The sequence below is a fragment of the Tamandua tetradactyla genome, chromosome 17 (assembly GCF_023851605.1).
Source record: "Tamandua tetradactyla isolate mTamTet1 chromosome 17, mTamTet1.pri, whole genome shotgun sequence".
Classification (NCBI taxonomy): Eukaryota; Metazoa; Chordata; class Mammalia; order Pilosa; family Myrmecophagidae; genus Tamandua; species Tamandua tetradactyla.
Window position 1 is genome coordinate 731390 of NC_135343.1, and position 12539 is coordinate 743928.

General features: G+C 42.1%; 1 protein-coding gene across 10 annotated transcripts in view; it reads left to right on the plus strand.

The window, feature by feature from the left end:
* Positions 1-463: 463 nt before the first annotated feature.
* Positions 464-12539, plus strand: part of ZC3H8 (zinc finger CCCH-type containing 8) — a 60511-nt gene continuing 48435 nt past the window's right edge. For 2 of the 10 annotated variants that reach the window (XM_077133706.1, XM_077133708.1), the window contains exons 1-2: positions 1000-1096; positions 5855-5951. In XM_077133706.1, the coding sequence (XP_076989821.1) occupies positions 1014-1096; positions 5855-5951 (180 nt within the window). In that variant the 5' untranslated portion in view covers positions 1000-1013. Of the gene's footprint in view, positions 634-888; positions 952-986; positions 1097-1415; positions 1763-1858; positions 1975-5854; positions 5952-12539 lie in introns of those variants that run through there. The other 8 variants (XM_077133710.1, XM_077133712.1, XM_077133711.1 and 5 more) reach the window with 8 other exon arrangements.

Genomic DNA, 12539 nt, shown 5'->3' on the forward strand with positions numbered 1-12539 from the left:
GGCATTTGCCAGAGAATGGAGGCTGTCATGGGGGTTATCACAAGAGCGCAGCTGGAGGGTGAAGGAGACGCTGGCGCAGTTTGGGGCGAGAGGGGCTTTCTGTGATATCTGCCAGGGGAAGGGCACATCCTGGGGGAAGGGGTCCTGTCCTCCAGGCCTAACGCATACTGAGCGCTCAGATAAATTAGTCCTTGCTCTCATTCCTTGGAAACAAGAGGTGAAGTGACGAAAAGCTATTTTAAAGACTAAGTTTAAAAATTCTAGTAAGAAATCGAGATAACGCATGAAAACGCGCTTGGGAAAGTACAACTAGCACGAACACCCGGGCAGACCCGCACCAGCTGACGCTCGCACACAACCGCCCCCCCAAAGTGGAGCGGCGCATGCGCAGGGTGGAGCCGCGGGTCTGGGCCGGGGCGGGGGAAGCGCAGGGCGTGGTGGCGCATGCGCAAGGCGACCCGGAGCGGGGCACGCGCGGGGTGGAGCATGCGCGGAGCGGGCCGGGGCGGCGCTGGGCCCTCCTCACGCTCCGGCGGCGCCGAGACCCGGTCCGGTGATGGACTTCGAGAATCTGTTCTCCAAACCCCCCAACCCGGCCCTCGGCAGGAGACCGGCCCCGGACGCTGACGAACGGTGAGCCCTGCGTTTTCGTCCTCAGCGCGGGGACCCGAGCCTCGGCCCGGCCTCGCTGCGGGCTCCCGCGGGGGCCCGGCCCGGGGGGCGCGACCGCGGGGAGGCGGCCGGGCTGGGGCGGGGCGGGGCCGGCGTCCCGACCCCTGCGCTCGCGCCCCGTCGGGCCCCTAGCGCCCCTTCCGCCGCCCCCACCCTTCCCCAGCGGCCCGGGCCTCGGGGCTTCCCGCGACGGGCGCCGCGAGGGCTCGTGGGCGTCGGGCCGGCCCGGGCCGGAGGCTGCGTCGGGGTCGGGGGCGGCGCTGGCCGGCGTCCTTGCAGGTGCGGGCAGTGTGTCTGCGCCGCGGTTTCCATTGTTCGGCGGCTGCGGTGACGGTGCGGTAATGACTTCACACGGTCCTGTTCTACCTGGGGGCGAATTGGTCTGTAGGGAAACTTCTCTACAGAGCGCTTACTGGAGTGAACGGTATTTACCGTTTTAATTTCGAGAGTATAGTGTCAGGAGTTCTTCCAGTTGACATGTCTGCCAGCAGTACACGCCTGCTTCCTTGCGGCCCCACTAGCAGATTATGTGGTAAAACTTCTGGGTTTTTGCCAGAATGATAGTGCTGACTTTGAAGTGGCCATCCGCAGTTAGTTCAAATGTCCATGTCCTTTCCTCATTTTCCTTTTTGACCGTTGGTCTTTCTCTTTCAAATTTTAGGAGTCTTTATATGTTAAGATTAACCTTTTGTCTGAATATTTTCCCCGATTTGTCATTTTTTAAAAAATTTTATTTGGAAATAATTTAAACTCTAAAACTTTGTAACAAAGTTAAACAGTACAAAAATAATACAGAGAACTCTAATACGCAGATTTGCCAATTTTCAAAATTGTGTCACCCTTGTTACATCACTCTGTGTTCTCATGTTTGAGGGTAGGTTGCACATTCGCTTCTTCACTGTTTAATATTTTCGTATGTACTCCCTAAGAACAAGGCTGTTTGCTCATGTAACCAACCACATTAAGTACACTTCTCAAGTTCAAGATACTGAACATTTATGTAAAGCATGCAGTCTGTGCTCTCACTCTTATCCACTGACCCATAATGCCCCTTTAGGCACTTTCTGCTCCATTATTAGATCTAGTCGAGGTAATGTGTTACATTCAATTTTCACTTCTCTTCAGTTTCTCACCTTTTTTAAAAAAATATGGTAACATGTATGCATCATAAAATGTCCATCTGCAGGCCCGAGCGTACAGTTCAGTGGCAGTATTCCCCGTGACACTGTTGTGCTGTCATCACCGCCATCAGCACCCCAAACAGAGATCCTGAACCCGTATGCATCGTCTCCATATTCCCTGGTAACCTGCATTCTACTTTTCAGCTATGAATTTGCATATCTTAATAATTTCATGTAATGAAGTCAGGCCGTATCTGTTACTTTGTATCTGGCTTGTTTGACTCAACGTGATGTCTTCAAGATTCAGCCATGTAGGTATCAGAAGTTCATTCCTTCCTGAGGTTGATACACCATGTTTTCTTTATCCGTTTCCCTGTTGGTGGACACTTGGGTTGCGTCCATGTTTTTGGCTGTTACAGGTAACTCTGCTCTGAGTCTTGGTGTACAGATGCCTTTTTGAGTCCCTGCTTTCAATTCTTCTCAGTATATAAGTAGAAGTAAAATTGCAGGGAAATGCAGTAATTAGTAATTTCAGTATTTTTAGATTTATTGAGACTTGCTTTGTGACCTAACATACGTTCTATCCTAGAAGATGTTTAGTTTTCTGAGGAACTGCTAAACTTTTCCACAGCGGACTGCGCCATGTAACTCACCAGCAGCGTAGAGGTTTCCCATCTCTCTGCATCCTTGTTATCACCGTCCACCCTTTTCTTAATAGCCTTTCTACAGGGCGTGAAGTGGTGTCTCCTGATTTTGATTTGCATGTCTCTTGTGACATCCTTGTCTCGTTCCTGATCTCTGGAGGGAGGCTTCTGTCTGTCACTATTGAGTCTGACATGTGCTATGGGCTTTCCATTAGGCCCTTTACCATGTTGAGGACGTTTCCTTCTGTTCTTGTTTTCTGGGTGTATTTATCAAGAACGTGTGCTGGGTTTTGTCAGATTCCTTTTCAGCATCGATTGAGAGGATCAGGTGGGTTTTTTTCCCATTCTATTAATGTATATCACATTAATAGATTTCCTTTTGTCGAACCACTCTTGCAATCCTAGGATAAATCCCACTTGATAATGGTGTGTAGAACTCTGTTATGTGCCGTGGGATTCGGTTTGTAGTATTTTGTTGAGGATTTTTGCATTTGTATTTATAAGGGATATTGGTCTGAAATTTTTCTTGTGTCTTAATCTTGCTTTGGTGTGAGGATGATGCTGACCTCATAGAATGAGTTACAAAGTATTCTGTCCTCTTTTTAATTTTTTGGAAGAGTTGGAGCAAGATTGGTAGTGCTTCTTGGAATGTTTGGTACCGTTCACCTCTGAAGCCATCTGGCCCTGAGGTTTTTTTTTTGTTGTTGGGAGTTTTCTGATGACTAACTGAATTTCTTGTTATTGGTCTGTTGAAGTCTTCTGTTTCTTCTGGTTTCAGTTTAGGTAATTTGTGTGCTACTAGGAATCTCTCCATTCCATCTAGATTATCTGATTTATTGGCATAGAGTTGTTCATAGTATCCTCTTATGACTCTTTATTTTTGTAGGTCCCCCTGTCATTTCTGATTTTAATTATTTGCGTCTTTTTTTTTCTTTTTCAGGCTAGCTAAAAGCTTGTCAGTTTTAATGTCTTTTCATTTCCTTGATTCTGTTAAATTCTTTTTTTGTTCTCTATTTCATTCATCTTCACTTCAATCTTTATTTCTTTCCTTCTGCCCACTTTAGGTTTAGTTTGCTAGTCTTTTTTCTAGTTCTTCCAGGTGTGAGGTTAGTTCACTGATCTGAGATCTTTAAATTTCCCTCTCAGTATGCCTTTGTTCCATCTCATAAATTTTTGGTTTTTGTGTTTTAGATTTCATTTGCCTCAAGATATTTCATAATTTCCCTTGTGATCTCTTCTTTGATCCATTGGTTTAAGAGCATATTGTTTAATTTTGACATATTGGTGGATTTTCCAGTTCTCCCTTTGGTTTCTAGTTTCATTCCTTTGTAGTGCGAGAAGATACATTGTATGATTTCAGTATTTCAAAATTTATTGAGACTTGCCTATGGTCTGTCTGGAGAACGACCCATGTGACTAGAGAACGTGTACTCTGTTGCTGTTGGGTGGTATCTTGTGCATGTTACCAGATGTTCTAGTGTGCTAGCTGCTGGAATGCAATATATCAGAAACAATGGCTTTTAAAGGGGGGAATTTATTAAGTTACGAGTTTACAGTTCTAAGGCTGTGAAAATGTCCAAATTTAGGCACCTTTCTTCACTCAAGAAAGGCCGAGGTCGTTCAGGGTTTCTCTCTGAATTGGTAGCTTTCTCTCCAGGCTTCTTGTTTCATGACGCTCCCCTGAGGGCATTTTCCTTCATCTCCAATGTCTGTGGTTGAGCAAGCTCCTAGGTTCTGAAGCTTTTTCCAAAATGTTTCCTCAAAGGATTCCAGTAAACAAGACCCACCTGGAATGGGTGGAATCACATATCCCTCTAGTCAAAGGTTAATACCCACGATTGGGTGTGCCACGTCTGCATGGAGATAACTTGATCAGGTTTACACCCTGCGGTCCTGAATCAGGATTAAAAGAAGTGGCCGCCTCCACAAGATGGATCAGGATTAAACCGTGACTTTCCTGGGTACATCATCCTTTCAAACTGGCACACCAGCACTAACTGGTCTGTGATGTTAGTTGGTCTTTGGCCCCCAAGTCATATGCGAGCCTTTACTTATTTTACCATTTTGAAATTGCTTTATTTCTTTCTCTCAACCAGAGAGAAAGCTCCCAGAAGGCAAGGATCAGGTATATCTTCATGATTTAAGGCACAGAAGCTGGTTTATGGTAGATACTCAGTATTTGTTGAATGAATGGAATGAAGGATGAATGGATGATTTTTATAGCTGTTAATATATGAACATTAAGGTTATATAATATACAGTTTCACCTTAACAGGTTACTTACAAGCAATGATGTTTACTGTCCATCGTTTTTTACTTTTTTCTGAAGTATTTGAAGTAGAATTTGGATTTGACTTTGAGGGAAAATTGAAGAGAAACTGAAACAGTGAATTTTTTTTCTGCTTCAGTTTTTTAAAAATATTTTTATTGACAAAACAACATATAAACACGGACATTCTTAACATGTGAACGTTCCATACTTAGTGTACAATCAGTGGTTCACGATATCATCACATAGTTGTATATCATCATCACAATCATTTCTTAGAACATTCGCATCACTCCAGAGAAAGAAATAAAAAGAAAAAAGAAAAACTCACACATACCATACCCCTTTCCCCTCCCTCTCATTGATCACTAGTATAACCATCGACCCAATAGATTTTAACCTTTGTTCCCTCTATTTTTTTTCCTATACCCCTTACCACTCCCTTTCATTGTTCTTTAGTATTTTAATCTACTCAATTTATTTTAACATTTGTTCCCCCTGTTATTTATTTATTTTTTATCAATTTTTTTATTTATCTGTCCATACCATAGATAAAAGAAGCAACAGACACAAGGTTTTCACAATCACAGAGTCACACTGTAAAAGCTATATCATTATACAGTCATCTCAAAGAAACAAGGCTACTGGAACACAGCTCTACAGTTTCAGGCACTTCCCTCTAGCTTCTCTAATACACTTTGAACTAAAAGGGATAGCTATATAATGCGTAAGTATAACCTCCAGAATAACCTCTTGACTCTGTTGGAAATCTCTCAGCTATTGACAGTTTATTTTGTCTCATTTCTCTCTTCCCCTTTTCAGCCAAGAAGATTTTCTCAATCCCTGGATGCTGAGTCCCAGCTCATTCTAGGATTTCTGTCCCAAGTTGCTAGGGAGGTTTACAACCCTGGGACTTAGGTCCAACATAGAAAGCGGGGAGGGCACTGAGTTCCCTTGCCATGTTGGCTGAGGGAGAGAGAAGCCACATGTGAGCAACAAAAGAGGTTCTCTGGGGGTGACTCTTAGGCCTAATGTTAAGAAGGCTTAGCCTATCCTTTGCAGGGTAAGTGAAACAGTGATTTTTAATGCTGTGGTATGAATCCTTTTCAAGTTGAAAAAAACATGTGTTCCTTGTTGTTTTGCTGCAGAATCGATGATGAAATAGATGATACTGAAGTTGAACAAACAAAAGAAGAGAAGCAAAAATGGGAGATAAATGTGGCGTGTGAGCAAATTCCCAAAAAGGTAAGACTAATTTGGCATATTAAAAAAGCAGACAGGAATGGATATGAACTTTATTATGTTGGTGTCATTTTAGTTAACATTTGGGACCCACTTACTTAAATCAAGGAAACTTGGCCAGGTTTTTAAAAAAATGTATCTTTAAAGAAGTTTGTTGTCATTTAGCCTGAACGGTGTTCTACTTTGCTAGCTTCTGGAATGCAACACACCAGAGACAGATTGGCTTTTAATAAAAAGGGATTTATTTTGTTAGTTCTTCAGAGGAAAGGCAGCTAACTTTCCACTGAGGTTCTTTTTTACGTGGAAGGCACAGGATGGTCTCTGCCGGCCTCTCTCCAGCCCCCTGGGTTCCAACAACTTTCCCTGGGGTGACTTCTTTCTGCATCTCCAAAGGCCTGGGCTGAGCTGTGAGTGCTGAGATGAGGAATGCCGAGCTGCTTGGCTGTGCTATGTTGAGCTCTCTCATTTAAGTACCATCCACTTAAGTGAAACGTCATTCATTGCAGCAGACACGCCTCCTAGCCAACTGCAGATGTAATGAGCAACAGATGAGGTTCACTACCATTGGCTCATGGCCACAGCAACAGAACTAGGTGCCTTCATCTGGCCAAGCTGACAACTGAATCTAACTACCACAAATGATTTTTAGGAAATTGCTTTTATTTCGGTTTTCTCTGCTTCTGTAGTGAGTTTTAAACTATTTCAAAAACTTGTTTCCTTTCAAATCAGTTTAACATTTTTAGTATTTTGATTTCCTAACTTAATGAACCTTACTGATTTATAGCTTAAAACCAGTGCCTGCTCCTCCCTTCCCTGTTTCTTTTTCTCAACTTTTTTTGATGGTGAATTTTAAGACATCTACAGAAGAGTGTTCAAATTGGCAGTGAGACTCAAGTAGGCTTCCGTATAATACTCTTTTACCTACCTTTATAGGATGATACAGGATGGGAACTCCAGCAGGTACACATCTTTGTTTCCTCAGGAGACCTAGGAAAACCCATGCATGATACTTTGTCTGCCCTTTAGGGCATGCGCCTCTGCTCAGACAAGTGGTCACCTTGATACCGAAAAACCACAACTTCAATTTCCAACAAATTTTTATACTGTTTTTGTCATATAGGCCGCAGTCCTCCATTGCAACATAAACGTCCCCAGTCTGTGTACAAACCCAAACAACAGACCAAGCAGATGGACTGCTCTGCAGTTGTCTTATACAGTTTCCAAGGAATGGTCCAGTGAGACCATGGACAACAAGGTTATTCCCAAGTAGCTTGCTTTAGCCTAGGTTCTTTTTTTTAATTTTTAAAAAAAAATTTTTATTAATTAAAAAAAAATTACAAGAAGCACAAACATTCCCAACACGTACACTCAGCAATTCACAGTATCATCACATGGTTGCATATTCGTCATCATGATCATTTCCGACACATTTGCATCAATTCAGAAAAAGACAACAGAAAAATAAAACAAAAACAGAAAATTTTACATACCATACCCCTTACCCCTTGCTTTCATTGATCACTAGCATTTCAAACTAAATTTAACATTTGTTCCCCCTATTATTTATTTTTATCCTATATATTCTACTCATCTGTTGACAAGGTAGATAAAAGGAGCATCAGACACAAAGTTTTCACAATCACAGTCACATTATGAAAGCTATATCATTATACAATCATCATCAAGAAACATGGCTACTGGAAAACAGCTCTACATTTTCAGGCAGTTCCCTCCAGCCTCTCCATTAAATTTTTTTTTTTAATTTTTTATTTATTAAAAAAAAATTACAAGAAACACAAACATTCCCAACACATACACTCAGCAATTCACAATATCATCACATAGTTGCATATTCATCATTGTGATCATTTCCCAAAACATTAGCATCAATTCAGAAAAAGAAATAAAAAGACAACAGAAAAATATAACAAACAAAGAAAAAAAATTTTACATGCCTTACCCCTTACTGATCCCTTTCATTGATCACTAGCATTTCAAACTAAATCTATTTTAACATTTGTTCCCCCTATTATTTATTTTTATTCCATATGTTCCTCTCATCTGTTGACAAGGTAGATAAAAGGAACATCAGACACAAGGTCTGATCACAATCACACAGTCACATTGTAAAAGCTTTATCATTATACAATCATCATCAAGAAACATGGCTACTGAAACACAGCTCTACATTTCAGGCAGTTCCCTCCAGCCTCTCCATTACATCTTGAATAACAAGGTGATATCTACTTAATGCATAAGAATAACCTCCAGGAAAACCTCTCGACTCTGTTTGGAATCTCTCAGCCATTGACACTTTGTCTGATTTCACTCTTCCTCCTTTTGGTCAAGAAGGTTTTCTCAATCCCTTGATGCTGGGTCTCAGCTCATTGTGGAATTTCTGTCCCACGCTGCCAGGAAGATCCACACCCCTGGTAGTCATGTCCCACGTAGACAAGGGGAGGGTGGTGAGTCTGCTTGCTGTGTTGGCCAGAGAGAGAGGCCACGTCTGAGCAACAAAAGAGCTTCTCTTGGGGGTGACTCTTAGGCTTAATTTTAAGTAGGCTTGAGCTATCCCCTGTGGGGTTAAGTTTCATATGAACAAACCCCAAGACTGGGGGCTCAGCCTATAGCTTTGGTTGTCCACACTGCTTGTGAGAATATCAAGAATTCAACTTGGGGAAGTTGAGTTTTCCCCTGTTCTCACCATTCCCCAAAGGGGACTTTGCAAATACTTTTTCACTTACTGATCAAATCGCTCTGGGATTCATCATGGCATCACCTGGACAAACCAACAAAATCTCATGTCCTATACAAAGTTCCATGTACTTAAGATGTTCAATCAACTGTCTACATAAGTTATATTAGGAGATGCACTAGTCAAAGTATAGATTTGTACCAAATAAACATTTTTGCTTTAGTCTCACACATTAGTTGAAATTTTAAACTATTAAGTACCATCTATTTTCAGCACACTGCAGTAATGACATTCTTTTGTTCTTCCTCATGCAAAAACGTTTTTTAAATTTGTACATTTAGTCACTATCGTTATACACTCTAGGCATTCCTAGATTGCACCATCTCAATCTTTATCGTCTTTCTTTGTGATTTCATTTATGCCCCAGCCCTCCTCCCTCTATCATTTTCATATGCAGCTTCATTCAGTGTTTTAGCATAATTGTATTACAGTTAGGTAATATTGTGCTGTCCATTTCTGAGTTTTTATATTCAGTCCTGTTGCACAATCTGTATTCCTTCAGCTCCAGTTACCCAATATCTTACCCTATTTCTATCTCCTGATGGTCTCTGTTACCAAGGAAATATTCCAAGTTTATTCACTAACGTCAGTTCATATCAGTGAGACCATACAGTATTTGACCTTTTGTTTCTGGCTAATCACACTCAGCATAATGTCCTTAAGGTCCATTCATGTTGTTACGTACTTCATAACTTTATTCTGTCTTACAGCTGCATAATATTCCATCTTATGTAAATGTCATAGTTTGTTTAGCCAACTATCTGTTGATGGACATTTTGGCTGTTTCCATCTCTTGGTAATTGTTAATAATGCTGCTATAAACATTGGTGTGTAAATGTCCATTTGTGTCCTTGGCCTTGTGTCCTTTGAGTAGAGACAGCATATAGATGGGTCCTGTTTTTTAATCCATTCTGCCAGACTGTGTCTTTTAATTGGAGAGTTTAATCCATTAACATTCAGTGTTATTACTGCGTGGGTAGTACTTTCTTCTACTATTTTGCCTTCTGGATTTTATATGTCATATCTAATTTTCCTTCTTTTTACCTTTACTCGTAGTCTTTCTACAGTCTTCTCCACACCTCTCTCTTCTGTCTTCATATCTGTCTCTAATGTTCCCTTTAGTATTTCTTGCAGAGCTGGTCTCTTGGTCACAAATTCTCTCAGTGATTTTTTGTCTGAAAATGTTTTAATTTCTCCCTCATTTTTGAAGGACAATTTTGCTGGATATAGAATTCTTGGTTGACAGTTTTTCTCTTTTAATAATTTAAATATATTATCACCCTGTTTTCTCGCCTCCATGGTTTCTGCTGAGAGATCTGCACATAGTCTTATTGGGCTTCCCTTGTATGTGATGGATTGCTTTTCTCTTGCTGCTTTCAAGATCCTCTCCTTCTCTTTGACCTCTGACGTTCTGATTATTCAATGTCTTGGAGTATGTCTATTTGGATCTGTTCTCTTTGGGGTACGCTGCACTTCTTGGATCTGTAATTTTAAGTCATTCTTAAGAGTTGGGAAATTTTCAGTGATAATTTCCTCCATTAGTTTTTCTCCTCCTTTTCCCTTCTCTTCTCCTTCTGGGACACCCACAACACATGTATTTGTGCGCTTCATATTGTCTTTCAATTCCCTGAGTCCCTGCTCGTATTTTTCCATTTTTTTTCCTATAGTTTCTGCTTCTTGTCGGATTTCAGATGTTCCATCCTCCAGTTCAGAAATCCTATGTTCTCTCTCTCAAAATCTACCATTGTAGGTTTCCATTGTTTTTTTTCATCTCTTCTACTGTGTCTTTCATTCCCATAAGTTCTGTGATTTGTTTTTTCAGACTTTAAGTTTCTTCTTTTTGTTCTTTCCTTGCCTTCTTTATATCCTCCCTCAATTCGTTGATTTGATTTTTGATGAGGTTTTCCATGTCTGTTTGTATATTCTGAATTAATTTGTTTCAGCTCCTGTATGTCATTTGAACTGTTGGTTTGTTCCTTTGGGCCATATCTTCAATTTTCTTAGTGTAATTTGTTATTTTTTGCTGGCATAGGCATTTAATTACCTTGATTAGTTTATTCTGGAGATTGCTTTCACTTCTTTTATCTAGGGTTTTCTTGCTGGATGAATTTGTTGTCTATCTGTTCTTTGACATTCCATTCAGCTTTATCTGGACCTTTAGCTAAAGTTTTGTTTAACAGAGGAGAATTTTCCAGTTCTTGTTTTCTTGTTTCTTGCCCTGCTTGTGTGGTGCCTTTTCCCCTCACACACACTTAGGAGGGTCTACTTAGATATTATAGACCCCAGTCAGATTTTCCCAGACCTAACTGGCCTCCTATCAGGAGGAAAGAGTCACCTGCATCGGTTTTCCCTGAGGGTGAGACCCAGCAGGTTGAAAGACTTTCCTGTGAAGTCTCTGGACTCTGTTTTTCTTATCCTGCCCAGTAGGTGGCTCTTGTCTGACTGCAGGTCCCACCAGTGTAAGACGTTGTGGCATCTTTAAGTTTGGAAGGCTCTCCCTGCTGGGTGTGGTGGAGACAGAGGAGAGGTTGTAGGCTGGTGTTAATGGCTTCAAATTACCAAGCCCTGGGTTCTGAATTCCTTGAGAGAGGGATTCCACCTGAGTTGGGCTTCACCCCTCCCCTAGGGAAGGCACAGGTGGGAGAGAGCCCTGAAAGCAGCCCGTTTCTGCCTATGCCTGGGGCAATTGCAGCCTGAAAAGTCCTGCCGCTGTATCCAGAGGCAGTCAAGCCTTTGTAGATACACAGCCACAAAAACCTGTTTACTTCTTTCCCCGCCCCCCCCTTTTTCTGTCAGTCCTGCCCCCTTGGTGCTGGGGCAAAAATGAGCAGCCTCCGCTTTGATCAGGTTCACCTAAGCTGGGGGCCTATTTTTAGTAGTCAGAATTTGTTAATTAGTTCAACAATTGGCATTTGATTGTGCCCAGTCCCTGCTGCTGGTCAAGTCCTTTCCTTTACCCTCGGGGAGGGGCACCAAGCCACTGCAGCTTTGGGAACTCACAGTTCTGGGGGCTGCTCGCAGCTGGTCCAGCTGATCCAGACTGGGGTACTCTGTGTGTCCGGTCACTGACGTGGCCCCAGGAGCTGTTCTGTACTGTTTCTGGTTATTTAGTAGTTGTTCTGGAGGACGAACTAAAATGCGCACATTGTTAAGCCACCATGTTGACCCGGAAGTCCTCCATTACATCTTGACTAACAAGATGATATCTACTTGATGCCTAAGAATAACCTCCAGGATAACCTCTTGACTCTGTTTGGAATCTCTCAGCCATTGACACTTTGTCTCATTTCACTCTTCCCCCTTTTGGTCGAGAAGGTTTTCTCAATCCCTTGATGCTAAGTCTCAGCTCATTCTACGTTTTTTCTCAATCCCTTGATGCTGAGTCTCAGCTCATTCCAAGATCTCTGTCCCATGTTTCCAGGAAGGTCCACACCCCTGGGAGTCATGTCCCATGTAGAGAGGGGTAGGGTGGTGAGACTGCTCGTTGTGTTGGCTGGAGAGAGGGGCACATCTGAGCAACACAAGAGGTTCAACACAAGGGGTGACTCTTAGGCCTAAATTTTAAGTAGACTTGACCTATCCTTTGCGGGATTAAGTTTCACATGAACAAACCCCAAGACTGGGGGCTCAGCCTATAGCTTTGGTTGTCCACACTGCTTGTGAGAATATCAAGAATTCAACTTGGGGAAGTTGAATTTCTCCCCGTTCTCACCACTCCCCGAAGGGGGCTTTGCACATACTTTTCCACTCACTGATTGAATCACTCTGGGATTCATCGGGGCATCACTCTGGACAAACCAACAAAATCTCATGTCCTACCTGAGATTCCAAGTACT